Consider the following 16,005-nt stretch of genomic DNA (forward strand, 5'->3'; position numbering starts at 1 on the left):
ATTAATTTTTTAACTTGATATATTGTTCTTAATTAATTCGATTCCACAATTATGATAATTGCTTATTGTTTCGCTTTTCTGGCAATTAATTTTCTCCTGTCTGCAGACAAAACTGTGTTAATATCCAGAAAAAGAAATTTTTTAATGCCAGGTTTGAATTGAATCCGAATGTTTGTTCAGTGAAAGAATTCTATTCAAGCGTAGTCGACTCGGAAGATTAAAGTCGGTATTAAGTCCCCAACAAAGCTAAAGTAAATAAAATATAATCAAATTTTTCCATTGAGGAAGTTTGACAATAAAGCCGGGGAATTTATGTATGTTTTTGAGCGTCGGTAATAATTTTGAAGAATCGGTAAACGTAATGTAGATGACAGGTGGCTTTACCTGGTTCTAATGGGCTTATGGAATGTGAATTAGTGGGAAAAAAGTGATTATTTGTTTCGCCGCCAAGCAGTCTGAGATAAGTTTTATGTCGGCTTTGTCGAAAGGTACGCGCTCCTTATTGATGACTACTTAAAATGCAAATGGCCGTATTGTAAAAGATTTTATATCACGATTACGGCAGGTGAAATATTTTCTTAATGCAATTGTTTCTCGTTTGATGGCTCGGCCCTAAATGGGCTACTCCCGATGGACAATGGCTTGTCTATCATTATGGGCGAGCCGACCAGTCTCGAGAATTTTCGACGTGTTTCAGCACGTGCTTTCGAGAATAACTCGATTTTATTAAGTACTCACTCTATGACAAACTATTTTGACATACTTCACATACGCTCTTCAAAATACAGTTTTAAATGTCAGTAATTTTCTCATCACTGCGCACAGTTTTAATGCAATCATTTTGTTCAACAATAACCGGTTCGTCTCTACATGTCTTTATTACTTTCTTCGTTTTTTGCACCTCCGACTCAAAATCGCGGCGCAAACCAAAAACCGCATCAAAAACAATTTGCCATTTCAAGCGACATCACTGCGCTGCTAGTTAGCATGTTTGCAAACTGATGGACGACACGACTTTAATCGACACATAATTCCAGACCGATTATCCCTATGTTGAGCAGAAATTTATGGCTTATCGTAATTACACCTTGATTTATTTACGTTTTCTTACTTTACTTATATTAGACGCATAAAATTTCGGCCCATGGTAGAAATTATCCTGATTCTACAAAGCGTTAGTAGGTGGAGTCAAACCCTCGTTCGTAAAAGCCACTAATTAGCAATTTTCTGGATTCTTATCGCATTCTTGATGAAAGATATGGGGGTAAGATTAAGTCTGGTCTTCATCATTGTAGGCATACCCGGTGTCTTGAAAGGTTAAACACAAGAAAAATATTTATTATAGGTTTAAGCAAAAAATCAGCTTTTTCAAATCGGTGCCTGGAACTGCCATTACAGCCGTTTTAATTGCTAAATTACAATCATTTAAAACGTATCACATCGAGTGTGTTGTAAGATTGTTACAGAACACAATTATTATTTATTATCAGTGAAATCTGCGCGGAAATCCATCAATGGAACACGCTCATGTCGATGCAATTAATTGCAATCGGAATGTAAATTATCTCGTCAAATAATGGTGTGTACTTAGCAGTTTACCTTGTTTATTGAAATTTGACTTTTTCAAAATCGATATGTTCGGAAACTCGTTCTGTGTTTGTTTTATTTGTTGAGAGGAATAATTGCGATTCGGTCGTTGGGTGGGGTAGGTAATTAATAATTGGTTATCTGGTCCGTGGTCTAAAATGGTGCTATTTCGTGGGTGAGGCGTGAAATTGCATTGCGGCAGAGCGACAGTTTCGAAAATGCAATCAGAGAAAGGTCCGCTGGCGCGTCGGCGTTGTGTTTGTTTAATTGGCTCCAGTGGGGCTAAGTAATGACAAAATCGGGATAGCAATTATGGCGCTTTTGTGTGGAAACGATCGGTGGTTGTGGCTTGAATGGCGTTAGAATTGGCATGCAAAATGATTAAGTGAAGATTTTCAATTAATATCGGCTTATTTTTATTATAAATGTTTGTGGCATATGGTTATAAATATCTTTTTATGTGTACCGCCTTGCCTCTGATGGAGTTTAAAGCACTGCCAGTTTAGGTATCCTAAGCATGCCAACACGCATCGAACGCCTCGGGCCTGCACAGGTGTTAGCGTTTCAACTCACACCTCACTCGGTCTCATCAACCCCAATTACAGGGCCGGTTTCATCACAAGATTAAATTTAAAACAATGCATACCTATTGCTCGTAAATAACATTCCGTACGAGAGTCATGTGGCAACGAATGCCTCCACAAAAATTACAAACAACGCGCACATACCGCGCCATCGCACACACTTCTTTAATTCACCCACAAATTGAAATTTTATATCATTTTATGGTCTATTACATGCTCCTTTCGGCGCTTTTCCGACCAAATTGATCCCAAATCCCGCTCTTACAACGCACTTTTATTTTATTTCACACAAAATGCACAATAAAAGAACCTTTCTTCATTCTTTTATTCACACTTTAAATAGACGCTTCATCAAACAGTCAACATTTTTTCACCACCATTATTTTTGGGTACACCACCGAAACCAATCACCTTCATTCTTCAAACGCCAGATGCAATCGGCATGGCAGTCGCACCAGAACACCAAAAACCAACTGCTTGCTTCTCCGTTTTTACAAAAATTGAAATTCCAGAAGTGGCTTTTGACTGAATTACTGACAAACAGTTCTGCACTGATACTATACTTATAAAGAGTCTCAAAAAATAACACAAATTGGTTTTTATTTTGTTTAAAAATAATTTCAGGTACTTAATGCAAGAAGTTAATATCGAATAATTTTGTATAATATATAAATTTTTAAATGTTTATTTGTAGATAGGGCCGAGAATAACTCGCACACTTTTTTGAAAATGTTTTTTTAAGTCAAATTTAGTTCGTTATATCCGAAAGTTTGTTATAACCGGACTCCACTGTATATACCTACCTATTGTAGTTTATCATTAATCCTTACTTGTTACTGTTTTTTTTTATTTGCATAATAATCTTGAAAAACTTTATTCACAGTTTCAGAATTTTTGACAAAAGGAAGGAAGGAATAATGGTATGTTCAGAGTTAAAAATGTAAAAATGTACCTAAAAAAATCGAATAAAATTTTCGTTTTTCGTATTAAATTCTTTAATCGCAAACTTTGGTTGCACTGCTTATTTTTTGATCGGTTTAGTCGGTTCCTTGCATTGCGCAGACAGTTTGTTGGGTATAGTTCACAGCACAGCTGTTAGAACATCCTGCTAAAAAGTGTCTTGCAGGAAATTAGATATTCTGAAACGGCGTCTCGTGAGTTTTTGCAGTGATTTGAATAAACGTTGCGGAACGCACATTCCGAGTTTTTGGCTGTAAGGTCAAAAAAAGTTGGGGTTTTGACGAATCGTCTAGAAATTTGCTAATTCGCTGGTGGGGCTTAAGCCGTCCTATGAGCCATAAATCTTTTTAAGTCGGTTCAAAATCGCTGACTATTGTGCATACATTGTAGGAAATCCGCCATAGTTATATTGAGGTTTGCCAGTAAACCTACAAGTGCACAATTCAAAATATTTGACATTTAACCCCGCTTAATTTATGTGGCACTCTTTGTATGCGTTTTAGTGAAATATGAAGGTACGGTCGTCGCGTTTTAAAATACAGCGCAAATTTAATTTTCTCATTTGACGAGGATAGATGCTCACAGGAAATTGTCATTAAGTTATTGATAGGATTATGCGTTTTGTTTTGCTTCATTTTAATAACAGTATTTCATCAATAATCAGCTTGTAGTTTAGACTGCGTCGTTGCAAAAGGTAAAAAAGCTCGCGGGGTGAGATAATTACACGGTACTTCTTCACTTAAATTTATTTTTTCTGTTTCTGCGACTGCGAGGGACTGGACCATTGTCTTTGAAAATTTTCCAAAGAGGCAAGTGCGCGGTAATTAAACGTAAATTATTGCCTCAAATTTGGTTATCTGTCATAATTAAATAGGCAAATGCTTCATTTAATTGCATACTTCGATACTTATTGTTATGTAACTACCACTAAAATGTACCTACTATGCAATTATGCTAACAATACGACATGATAAACACCTTCACTAATTAAAAACTTTTTGGAATAAAATTAAATTTAATTTAGAATTGCGCTTAATTATAGGTCAAGCTTAGAATAAATAGACCTACATCGTATTATACAAACTGACGTCATCCATTTTTCACACCAGTTCGTCTGATATCATTAGCGAGAGATAGTTTGACATTCCTTCAACACAGATTCGTAATTAATCACATTCATAATTGTGAAGGAAAACAAGTAGTACCGAGATGTAATTTACCAATTAAATCTGAGATTACTTATGCACTTTTCTTTGCTCTGCAATTATTCACTTTAGTTTGTTTAATACCAAACTTGCGCTCGCTTCTGGGAACAACCGTTCTGTGGAAACCAGCACAATTCCGAGCGGAATTAAAGTCATTTAAAATCCAGAATTAGTTGCATTAAAAGTTCAATTGAGAGTGCCGCTGTAATTAAATTATTATTAATGGTACAGTAATTTAAAAAGTTCGGTGACAATTTAACGATTATCAAGGAATGCCCGAAATGGACGCCGTCTAATGAATAATCCAATAATTTATAAAAGCTTCGATTAAAGAAAATGTTTGTTAAATTTCCAGTGTGCAACTTGGCTTTTAGAAAAATAATGAATTATTCACGTTTTAATAATATTTCCGGCTGTGGCAACTTGCTAAAAGAATTAATTCAATATCAGCCATTTAAAAACCACAAAAGCTTTTCCCTCGCCATCTCGTTTAACAGAATTAATTCAGGAGCACTGCAAGAATCTTAACATTGCCGGATTTGCATCAGAAAATCCTATTATGTTTGAACAAAAAGAGCATTTCGAGTAATTATCCTTGACAGTTTCAGGCTTATTTAAATAAGTTAATATCGCGTCACTAATGTATTAATAATACGATTTTCTGCCCGAAATAATACAACGGCGGTTAAATCAATTCATTTCCGAGCATGTAGGTCGGCTTTTATTTTTATTTATCATATTCGCTCCTTACGTAACACTTTAATAGTGTTATGCTATAATTTTGCTTTTTCGGCGTTTCGTCGTTGAAATTGCGTGTAAAGAAGCCATCAGCCGACTTGTGCATAATGATTGCAATAATAATTTTTGCCTCAATGTACGGCCAATAGAACACAAATTGTTCAGGCAATGAAATGCGGGCGGGATTGTACATCAGGTGGCTTTTTGCAAATTATAGAGGTGCAATCTTGGCGATAATTGAAAGTCATATTTGTCTAAATTTTTAAATGAGTTATCATCAGTGTTTGTATTTTTTGTGAGCCACCCATTACACCGTGTGGGTGATAAAAACCGGGTAGCCGGTCTGAGAGCTTTTCGATGTTTATTTTTGAAATAAGATCGCCGTGGTCATGTTTGACCTACCCCTTTTCTAAAATCGCATTTTGTTATCTTCAATAATGACTGCATCTGTCTTACTTCTTCTCGCAGCCACAGTGTAGAAATTTTTTTAATAATTTGAATTTAAATTGGATGGCGTTTAAAAAAAGGTGATCGTTTTACGGAACCGAATAAACGGGCCCGCAAATTAAATCACTAACACCTGGCAAGAAAAATGGGCTGTTAGATAAAAACGGGTCTATTATAATTATTGACCTGCTGGTGTATTGAAAACAGACATTTTAGCGGAATTACCGATATCTCCAGATAAGGCTAATAGACGAACGAGCGGGAACAATAATGTGTTATTAATTCAATGGATTATGCTTCACCCCCGAATTAGACATTTCCGCGTCACCGCTTTGCCCGCCCCTACACTTTACCTCATACTTATTTTGTGTAGAGCTTGCATTTTTGCGTTTTATAAATAAATAGAATATGGGTGCTAAAAATTTCAATAAAATTGGTTGACTAGATTTCGAAATATTTACCTATGGCCCGGTTACATTGATTTTATTAAATAATGCATGACTGCATTATCGGACCGAAAACTCGTGCGTTTCAGGACACTTTCAACCAAAAATTCAAATAAATAAACTGGAAAACTACGCAGTTTTTCTTTTTTTTAAAACAAAACTTCCGAAATTATGCTAAACCGGTCTTTAAATTCAGTAAATTGTCTCAAAAATTCGTCAAAATTCGAAAAAAATTCGTCAAAACAAGCCGAAAAACGGACGGGACACTTTGCACAAACTTTGCAACCTATAATTGGAGCCACATTTGTAAAATTTTAAATACGAGCAGGAAAACGAAATATAAATTGATGACGGACGGGACACAAAAAACCTCACATATTTATCGTTGAATAATCGTTTTAAAATTCTGTTAATTTAAAGGCACTAATTCCAACAATTATTATTAAAGTAAAAGGTGGAACTTTTTGAAACTGTGTAACGACTTTTGATTGATTTACTTATTGTTTACACTTGACGTACGGGACAAAAATCTTATGTATAAAAATAACTCGAAAAAATTTATTCAGACAGGTTTTAATTATTAAAAACTTTAACAATATCAAAATTAGACAATGGCAATTAAAATTTTTTGGTTTAGTTTAACGACTAAGAAATAAGAGCGGCACTTACATGTTTGCAAAAACGGACGGGACAATAAAATTTACGAAGATTAAAAAGTAATATTACTAATTAATTTACTTACCGATTTCCATTTTCTTAAATCAGAAACTAGAAAAACGTTCTTCAAAAATTATTCAACAGTTGTAGTACATCAGCTAAAGACAGTTATCTTATGTTATCGGCTACAAGCCCATGTATGTATATTTTGGAAGCCGATGACTTCAATTTAAATGATTATCCTCTCCGATTTTAAATCCACAACAAAAATTTTTTTGTTGCAAAATACATTAAATATAAAACGAATCTTGTACTTGTACTAAATTTATTTTGAAATTTCGGTATCAGGTTGCCATTATTCTTGGATTAGATGTAAGCAAGTTCGAATTATTTTGTATATTTCATAGAGATTTAAAAAATGATCAGAAAATTGCTAAACTGAGTTCGAGACGCATTTTTCGAGCGTTCAAGCAAATTTTGGCTTCAAAAACGCAATATTTTTCTAAAATTTCGTCAAAAATTTTCCAAAAAAAAAATGTTGAATTGTTTAGACAGTTTTGTTAGACTTGTTTTGATCCAGCGCTTGAATGTCTTTTTGAGCTAAAAATTAAGAACTTTTATTCAAAATCAACCGAAAAATTAATTATAAGATTAAATTAAGCAGATTTTTGAGAAACAGTGCTAAACCGAGCTGGAAATTCATTAAACTGACTCAAAGATGAAATTATTATGCGCTTGTTGATTGGTATATTTTTCATCGGAAAGGCAATTATTTCGCGAGAGTTTTTTTCCGTTTTTGCTTTAAAAAATTGAATAAAAACTCAAAAATTGCCGACTTGAGGTAGATAACTTTGTTGGTCATCTAAGAGGTGACTAGGAGTGGTTTGAGCCCATTATATAGTGTTTTAATGTATTAAAAAAATATATATTAAAAAAAAAAGTTACAAAATAAAAAAATCTGTTTCAAGTCGTTGTCAGGCACAATAATTTTTGAAATACCTTCGTAAGTAATTCTCATATTACCATTGATTCTACATATTACGTTGGCAACTTTGAAGAATTTAAAGAGAAATTTTATGATAGTGGTCAAAGTTTTCTCTACTTTTGTATGAAATTATAAAAAAGGCAAAGAGTGGGGATAAAAAAACAGCGTTTTCTTCTCAACTTTTATTTAAATATAACTATAAGAACTAAAATACATTAACACAGTTTGCACACGGAGTATTTACACGTTGGTGGCCTCCTCCGAGGACGAGGAGGAGATTTCGATGTTGTCCTCTTGGCCATTCTGGGCGATTAAATAGTTGAGTGAGATATTTTTGTCCATGATGGTTCTATCACATTCGTGCTCAGTCTCAAATTCCAAGTTGCGCATATTGGGCATGCAGAAGGAGTATTGCACTGGTACCGGTACCGTATGGCAGGTCGCCGGGTAGAGAGCGTTGGGCATGATGGGCAGGGGTCGTATGACCCCAGTGCCCGTCTTCGCGCTCGTCGAGGCATTTATCGAAAAAATGGCGGCGGCGTATTCGAAAAACGCCGCTTTCTGGGCCATGATCAAGTCGTCTCGGCTCTGGAGCTCGCTCTGGGAGGTGGAGGGGGTCATCATGTTGACCCAGGACAGGCTAGGGAGGGCCTGGATCGGGGGCACGTTCGTGGGGAACTGCGGCGACTTCGGCTCGCTTTGGATGATGCTGTCGATGCTGAAGGACTTGGGGGCGGTGGTGGCCACGGGGGTGATGGGCGGGAGCGGCAGCTCGGGGGGGCACACGATCGGGGGGCAGGCGGACGGGGTCGGGCTGATGGTCTGCCCCCCCATGAAGGAACTGTTCAGTTTCGAGAGGCTGTCGAGCTCCTCGTGGACGTGCTTGGGCAGCTTGAAGCGCTTCCGCCGTCTGAGGAAGCTCCCGTTCTCGAACATGTCCAGGGCCGAGGGGTGCAGGGCCCAGAAGGCGCCCTTGCCGGGCCTGTCGGGCCGCCGCGGGATCTTGATGAAGCAGTCGTTGAAGGAGAGGTTGTGTCGCAGGGAGTTTTGCCACCTCTGGGTGTTCCGCCGGTAGTAGGGGAAGCGGTCGGTGATGAATCGGTAGATCTCCGAAAGGGGTAGCATTTTCTCCGGGGAGCTCCAGATGGCCATCGCTGTGAGAGATATGTACGAGTATGGTGGTTTCTGGTCCCCGTATGTTTCACGAGGTGGCCTTGGCATTTCTGCAACGAAAACGCACCCCGATTAATCATAAATGTCATCGATGGGTGATCGAAAAAACTGTTAACAATGTTCTATTTGTAATCTCGCCCGTATATAATTTACCCCACATTAATTTCGCTTCTTCCGTCCGACAATTCCATTTTTTCGTGTAGTGAGGATTAACAGCTGGAATTCGCATAATGCGTTTGGTGAGCTAAATAAATTCCATCCACCTGATAACTTACGTAACTTCAAAGGAAGTCGCTTTAAAGAATTATACCCGCAACTTAAGTCAAAGCAAATATTAAACTTGAATTTAATAGCAAACGGTTTATAAGGTGTAATACATACATAGGTAATTTATTATGATTATACCTAGTAGGTTGTTTAGTGGTCTTAATTCTTATTCAGCAAATGCTTTGAATCAGAACCGCTGTCCTTTCAGACCACATTAATGCTAATAATCAACTGACAGGAATATCTAGCTATAAATTTACTAGACACAAATCAGGAACGCATGGGGGCTGATCAACATTGTTTATGCATATGCGGTGTCTTTACACAAGATTATCTTTCATGGAATTGGTCTATCACAACCTCGACGGAAATTATATCATTACGTTTCCACACGATGACTCCCAATCGCTCAAAACAAAACAGAATTTGCATAAACTCTGCGCTCAGATTAAACTCCTTAACTTGAAATCGTGTGATTCAATACTAAATATATAAATGACTTAAAAGTGTTCAAGTAAAATACGAAAACCGAAGATTAACTAAATATTTTTTTGAAAAAATCTAGCAAATGGTAATCATTACTAAAAATTAAGTTTTATCTTACTTAGTGTTTCTAATTTTTTTATAATGTAAGCCTCTAATAAATAATAATACTGACTGCAATACGATCTCGAAAAGTTAGTTAAAGTATTTTCTATTTATGCCCACTCTCTTGTGACATTAGTTTCGAAAATAATTGCAGATTTTCTCGAAAAAATTCTTGCCATTTTGCTAGTTTTAATTTAAAAAAACTCAAAAAAACATGTCGGCCTGTGATATTATAATATATTTTGTAATGTGTTTCTGAGTCTTAGAGCCCTTTAAAAAAAATTTTCAGAATATACCTCAGAAATAAAAAATGAAACATATTTCTTATCAATTTTCTACAGTTTCCTAATCACTAAACCATCGGTTGATCCTATACATATTTGAACAGAAGTTCAACAAAAAAAAAATTATAATATTATTAAATTAGGTGGCTAAGGACCAGTGTTAGTTGCAACCGGGAGGAAAGCGTTTTCCTGGTGAGTTGTGGCGTTGTTAGCGCTGGAAACAAGGGCGGAAAATAGTACTTTTTGATGCAAATGAGCTGTAAGGATGAGTCTTTGTGTTACAATAACTCAAGCAGCGCGGCTGTTGAAAAATCGTATTTATGTTTGAGCGAGTAGATAAGACAGGATGAATGAGCGAATAAAACGAAAATCGTTCGTATTTATGGATTTTTTTCGTTTGCTGGTTGGCGAGCTTCGGGTTTCGTGTAAAGTTTGCTTTCGATAAAGATCGTTCTAATTAAGTGAGTTTATCAAACAAATTATTACATACAATAGTATCAGAGATCTCCTGACCATATTATGGATTTTTAAAAGTAACTATTGTTTACATGAAGCACGTAACACGTGTTATGAGCGAAACATTTAATTGTGCTAATAATAATTAGCATATTTTACGATGGCTTTATTAATTTCAAAAATTTACAGTGGTTTGAAGGTGTTTTTTATGTTTGCATTAATTTGTTTCTTGGAGATAAATGGCCGAAATTGTGGATATTAGCGACGCCTCCTACAGGTTAATGACTATAAAATTTAATGCACGGTCAGTTGTTCAGCCACTACTGGTTTTTGTTTTAATTAAAAACGCATTTTTACTTAACGATCTCTTAAACTTTATGCCTAATTAACATACTAATGATTCCGCGTGATTGCGTTCTAAAGGAAAGTCAATATTTGCGTTGGATTTACAAAAGTCGGGTTTATTTTCGTGTTGGGGGATTATTATTTCATGCGACCCCAAACATTTATCGACTAAGGAATTGGACCGAAATAAAAAATGATGGCCAGAAACAGCACTAATAACCCAGTGATGGTGTTTGCTTTATAAAATGATCGTTAAATTTTTGATGTCTTATAAAGTCAGGTAATAAATTTGTGGATTATATTTTTCGCAGCACAGTAACATGACCTTAACGCGCTGCACAAAGAACAAACCGACCACCGATTGTAAATTTGGATTTTACAAATACGAATTTAATTTCAATTTATTTAGCTATTGTCGGTGTTCACTATCCGAGTTCAAAGATCAAAAACTTCCTGCGTTAAAATATTGGAGCTAATCTCGAAATAATTACAGGGTAGAGCAAAGCAGATAACAGACTATAAGGAAGGAGATTTACTGACACTTTTAACAAATAGACTCGCAGTTTAGAACGCATCGGAAAGCTCAGTAAATATTTCTTAATTGACTCCATATTTGACAAGAAACTGCACTTTTTGGTCCCACTTAATTACTTTCCTAACATGTCAAAAAACGAACTTTAATATGGTTTCATGCACATTTGATTGACTGTTTTGAAAATAACGCCAGATTTCATAACTGGTACAGAGTAATCAAAAAACAAATTAAATTGGTGTAAATATCCCCGAAAATTTACTGACATTAAATTACACGACGAACAAAGAGCGTCGCATGTTTGCGGTTTTCGATTTGTTTGAACGTGCAGATAATAACCAGAATCTGGTGAAAAACACAAAACAAAGTTTATAAATCAGACTGACAATGATTGTTTAACAGAAGTGTATTAAGAGTTCAATTATCGCGCTACTTGAGCTCTAAAACGGGCGTTTTTTACCAAAACCAATCAAAGTTTATAATCACGTGCGCAAAACCCGTTCCTGGTCTAGTTCAAGTTACAAACTTGGAGATCTGCAACCGAAATTTTTAATATTTTGACCGCTAATTACAAAAAAATATATAACACAATAAAAATACACGACTTATTCCACTAAGACATTTATAAAATTTTAACTATAAACAAGCAGAAATAAATAAAGTATGACAGAAACATAAAGAAAGATAAGAACACATATACAAAAAAAGAAGAACGTAAAGAGAGGTCAAGTATAAAAGAACCGACAGAAATAAGGTAGCTAAAGGTAGGGAAGCGCAAACATAAAGGCGCTAAACCGCTGGAAACGAAACCACAAGTTTAATAGAAGTTTAAAAATAGTTTAATCAACTTGAAAATATATAAAAAAAAATCAGAAAGACAAAAAAATGTAAACTAAGAGTGCAAACAACAAGTATGACAATTTTTCTACAAAAAAAGCAGAAATAAGTAAAATATGATGGAAGTAAACACAAAAACAAGAAACTAATGCAGCGAAAGGTAAACACACAAAAGACCACAACTAAATAAAAGTATAAATACCGTTCAATCAACGTGATTATTGAATAAATATAAGAAAAGGGACGTAAGCATATCAGCGTAACATAACTTAAAACGTAAACGTGAGCCGCAAGATAACTTTCTTTCTGAATTAAAAAATATTTGGAACCAAATGACTTGACTATTCCATTAGAAAAAAGAACTGACTTGAACTAATAAAAGAAAATTTATTTTTTAGCGAGTGGCAATACAAGATATTAACAAATTTCTGTCTTTTTACAAAGTCAAGAAAAAATACTTAACTTAAATTAATTTAAATACTAACTTAAATTTACAGGTAAATTTATGTATATTTACGTATTTTGTGAATTTAATTGATTTTCTTTATAATTGTCAAATAAAATAATATCGGAGTATAAAAAAGCAATTTTCTTTATATCTTATTGAACTGTATAATATATAGACAAAATGATCGATTGATAGGAACTGGTTTCAAATTTGAATTCTGCATGAATGAAACACTTTTGGCATTTTGTTAACATTTGAAAACAGCCACAAGTTTCAGAACCCGTTTAAAACGAATCTCGCTGTTTTTAGTCATAGTTAAAAATAAACTCAACAATTTGTTGTAAAATAACAATTTTATTGCAAATAATATAAAAGTAAAGTACACTCTTTTTCCTGGCAAAAATACAACTTGATTAACGAGGCTGATAAATTCACTTAGTTACACAATTAGTGATTTAGCAAGTTCTGAGTAGATTGTCGTGTTAACTAATCTAAAATTTATTTGTTGTGCTATAGAAATAAACAAACTTTTGCTTTATAAAATAACGGAGGAAATTTTTCTAAACTTTGACACCATTTGAGGTAATCAAATAGAAGTTGATTAGGCGAACAAATTACAAAGTAATGTGGTTACACTCTTCCAGCTTTGTAAATGTCAGAATGTTACAACAGTGTAGTTTAGTAGTTATGTTAAATGATTTATGTCTGCAAATGCATATAAATAACTATTCATTATTTCTCGAGCAATAATAGTCGGATTCTTGCAAAGTCTTATTTACATTACCCAATACATTCCACAAAGCGTATTTTTTAATATCGAGCGTTGAAAAATATAATAACACAGACAATGCTGGAGTGAATTATGGTTAATAGTTTTCACTGTTTGTCATTAACTTGATTAGTTATAGTATTAAAATGTCACTTATCAATTTACTATTAAAATACAGACTTACAATAAATCAGAATGATTTGTTTAGTGGCAATAAATGTGCAAAGAACGCTACAAAGTCAGCTACAATGCAAAAGTGTATCAAATGAGTCAATTTCACAAATTGCACAATGAACGACTTCCCCGCGATCACAAAGTGTGCATTAGTGGGAAAAGGGCAAATGCGACGCATTGTAACAGCTAGGGGAGCCCGGCAACAGCAATTTTTCTCACTCGACAAAATACACATTAAAACAATTCGCTCTAATTATCGCAAAAATCTCTCCTGTCAACGGCGCTATTACTAAGTTTTTGCAAACGCAGAATAGAGAGCTGCTTTTTGTGCACTCACGGCACGTGCTGCGGCGGCTTGGGGACCGATTGTAGATATTGTCATTGTGTGGTTATTAAGGGGTCATTCAGCCCCCGGAGGGTCGCACCATCCCATTAAAACTTAGTCAACATGTAGTATTACAACTATGTAAACAGTAGTTGATGTCGGAATATTACCAACACGAAAGAATCAGCCGCCGCTCACGCGCCCACTAATGGGGTCCTCATCACCTCAAGACGTCCCAAATTTATTCACCCGGGGTTGCACACAATTACTCCATTTCGTAATTAGTAGCGAAAACAATGTTTAAATTAAGCGGGTGCTAATGATATGCCACGAATACCGCCGGCTATTATAATTCTATTACCATTACGCTCGACAGATAGTAATTAAAATAATGACCAGCGCGATTATTGTCTATTTACACACGGACAAACCGTCGCAAATGCTCAAAAACAGAGACTGCTGGGCCCGATCGCCACCAGGTTAAAAGCCAAAAAGGATAACTCTTTTCACGTCACTTGTCGCTACTGCAATTAATACGATTACAGTAAAACCTCTCAACAACGGACACCCTTGGGAAACCTTTAACTGTCCGTTGTGGAGAGGTGTCCGCTAATGGGAGGTGAAAATTTACGTTACGTTCCTGCAAAAGTGTCCGTTGTGAAGAGGTGTCCGTTAATGGAGGTTTCACTGTACTGTGTGAAAAGATGCAAATAGTTGCAAATTTTTAAATCTGTTGTTATTAAAGCAAATTTAGAAGAAGCTTCTTCAGTAGAAAATCTCTTTATGACTTTGAGTTATTTACTAGTCAGTACATCCACAGAATAAGTTTTAAAAAAGTCGTTTTGGGTCAGTTTTTTAATAAGTAAAAGCAGTCGGCTAGTGCGATTGGATAATAGCTCCTGGTATTTCTGCCGAAAATTAGACAAAAGTGGGCCCGCATAAATAATGTCGGATGTGACTTTAATGGTGCATAAATTATCGGCCGCTTCATAGAAAGATTCAGTTTTGTGGAACTATAAAAATAATCTGGTGTAGGAATTGAAGATTAGTTTGTTAAGTCCGTTTGAGATCAAAGCGGCGGCCAGTGAGGCACTTTCCAAATATTTGATTAATAGTTTGGAGATAGAGAGTGGTCGGAAAATGTGCGATTAGTTGTTCGTTTGTTTGCGGTTGGTACCGGTACTGAAAAGTGTTTGCACTAATAAATATTAATTATTTATGGCACGGCGCTATTGTGCACGTGAAATTTATTAAAGTTATCTATACGGTGTATGTAATAAGGTCTTTTATGTTCGATTATACAGCTGACATTGATAATTAATAGCAGGAAAATAGAGGGACAAACCAAAACCATTTATCACATCAACTTTGAAGTTAAATTAGATTCCTCCACACAATTTATCTCTAGTGGATTAATCAGTCGGTCAACTGGGCCAGAAACTTTATCCAGTTTTTGTAAAAAACCCTTTACCTGCTGACGACTTTTAAGTTGTCCCCTTTATCCATTTGTGCCACATGACAAATTAAATAAATAAATCTGTACAGTCCTTCGTACACAAACACTATACCGCACCAGTGTACATAATGGTGTTCAGCAACCGCACAAAGAAAATCACTGTCGGCTTATTTTCTGATGGGATTGTCGGCTTAGCTTTGTAGTTAACTTTACAAATCGGTTTATCTAAGAGAGTGTGATCAAAAATGTGTATCATACTAGAAAAGTTATGGGTACGCAGGCCTTTTCAAGCCCAGCCTTGCGCTCGCACCGACTGTTCTCATTGGATCTTTACGAATTCTTCGACAGAGGCGGGAAATATTAATTGCAGGGGAGGAGTTTTACCCCGAGCTCCATTTTGTATGGCGTCCTTTTTTACCGGTTACTTTCAAGCCGCTCCGAACGCGCTCTAGGAGCTCCACACCGTTTCTCCCTTCAGTCAAATAACAAAAATACCAAAAAACAACGAACACAATTGTGATTTTGTTCACAACCAATGTTCAAATTTTTGAAAAATATTCGATTTTCGTAAAAGGCGCCACATGCTGGCAGCGTAACAGAAAGTTTCAGTGGTCTCGAAATAGTTCTGTAATTGGCTGATACGGTTTTGCTACTCGCCACTGGATGGCGCCGCGGAAGGCATCTGTTTGTTAAGCGACTTATTGGCCTACATTTCTGTATACTAGATAATGTATGGTATAGG

General features: G+C 35.7%; 1 protein-coding gene across 1 annotated transcript; it reads right to left on the reverse strand.

The window, feature by feature from the left end:
• Nucleotides 1-7,785: 7,785 nt before the first annotated feature.
• On the reverse strand, nucleotides 7,786-15,561 carry LOC656599 (protein lin-31). The gene is made up of 2 exons (XM_963118.4): nucleotides 15,279-15,561; nucleotides 7,786-8,832 (listed from the first exon to the last, which is right to left on the reverse strand). The coding sequence occupies exon 2, from the start codon at nucleotides 8,828-8,830 to the stop codon at nucleotides 7,850-7,852; it is 981 nt and encodes a 326-aa protein (XP_968211.1). The 5' UTR covers nucleotides 8,831-8,832; nucleotides 15,279-15,561; the 3' UTR covers nucleotides 7,786-7,849.
• Between the last annotated feature and the right edge of the window lie 444 nt (nucleotides 15,562-16,005).

This window comes from Tribolium castaneum, chromosome 10 (genome assembly GCF_031307605.1).
Source record: "Tribolium castaneum strain GA2 chromosome 10, icTriCast1.1, whole genome shotgun sequence".
NCBI classification, from domain to species: Eukaryota; Metazoa; Arthropoda; class Insecta; order Coleoptera; family Tenebrionidae; genus Tribolium; species Tribolium castaneum.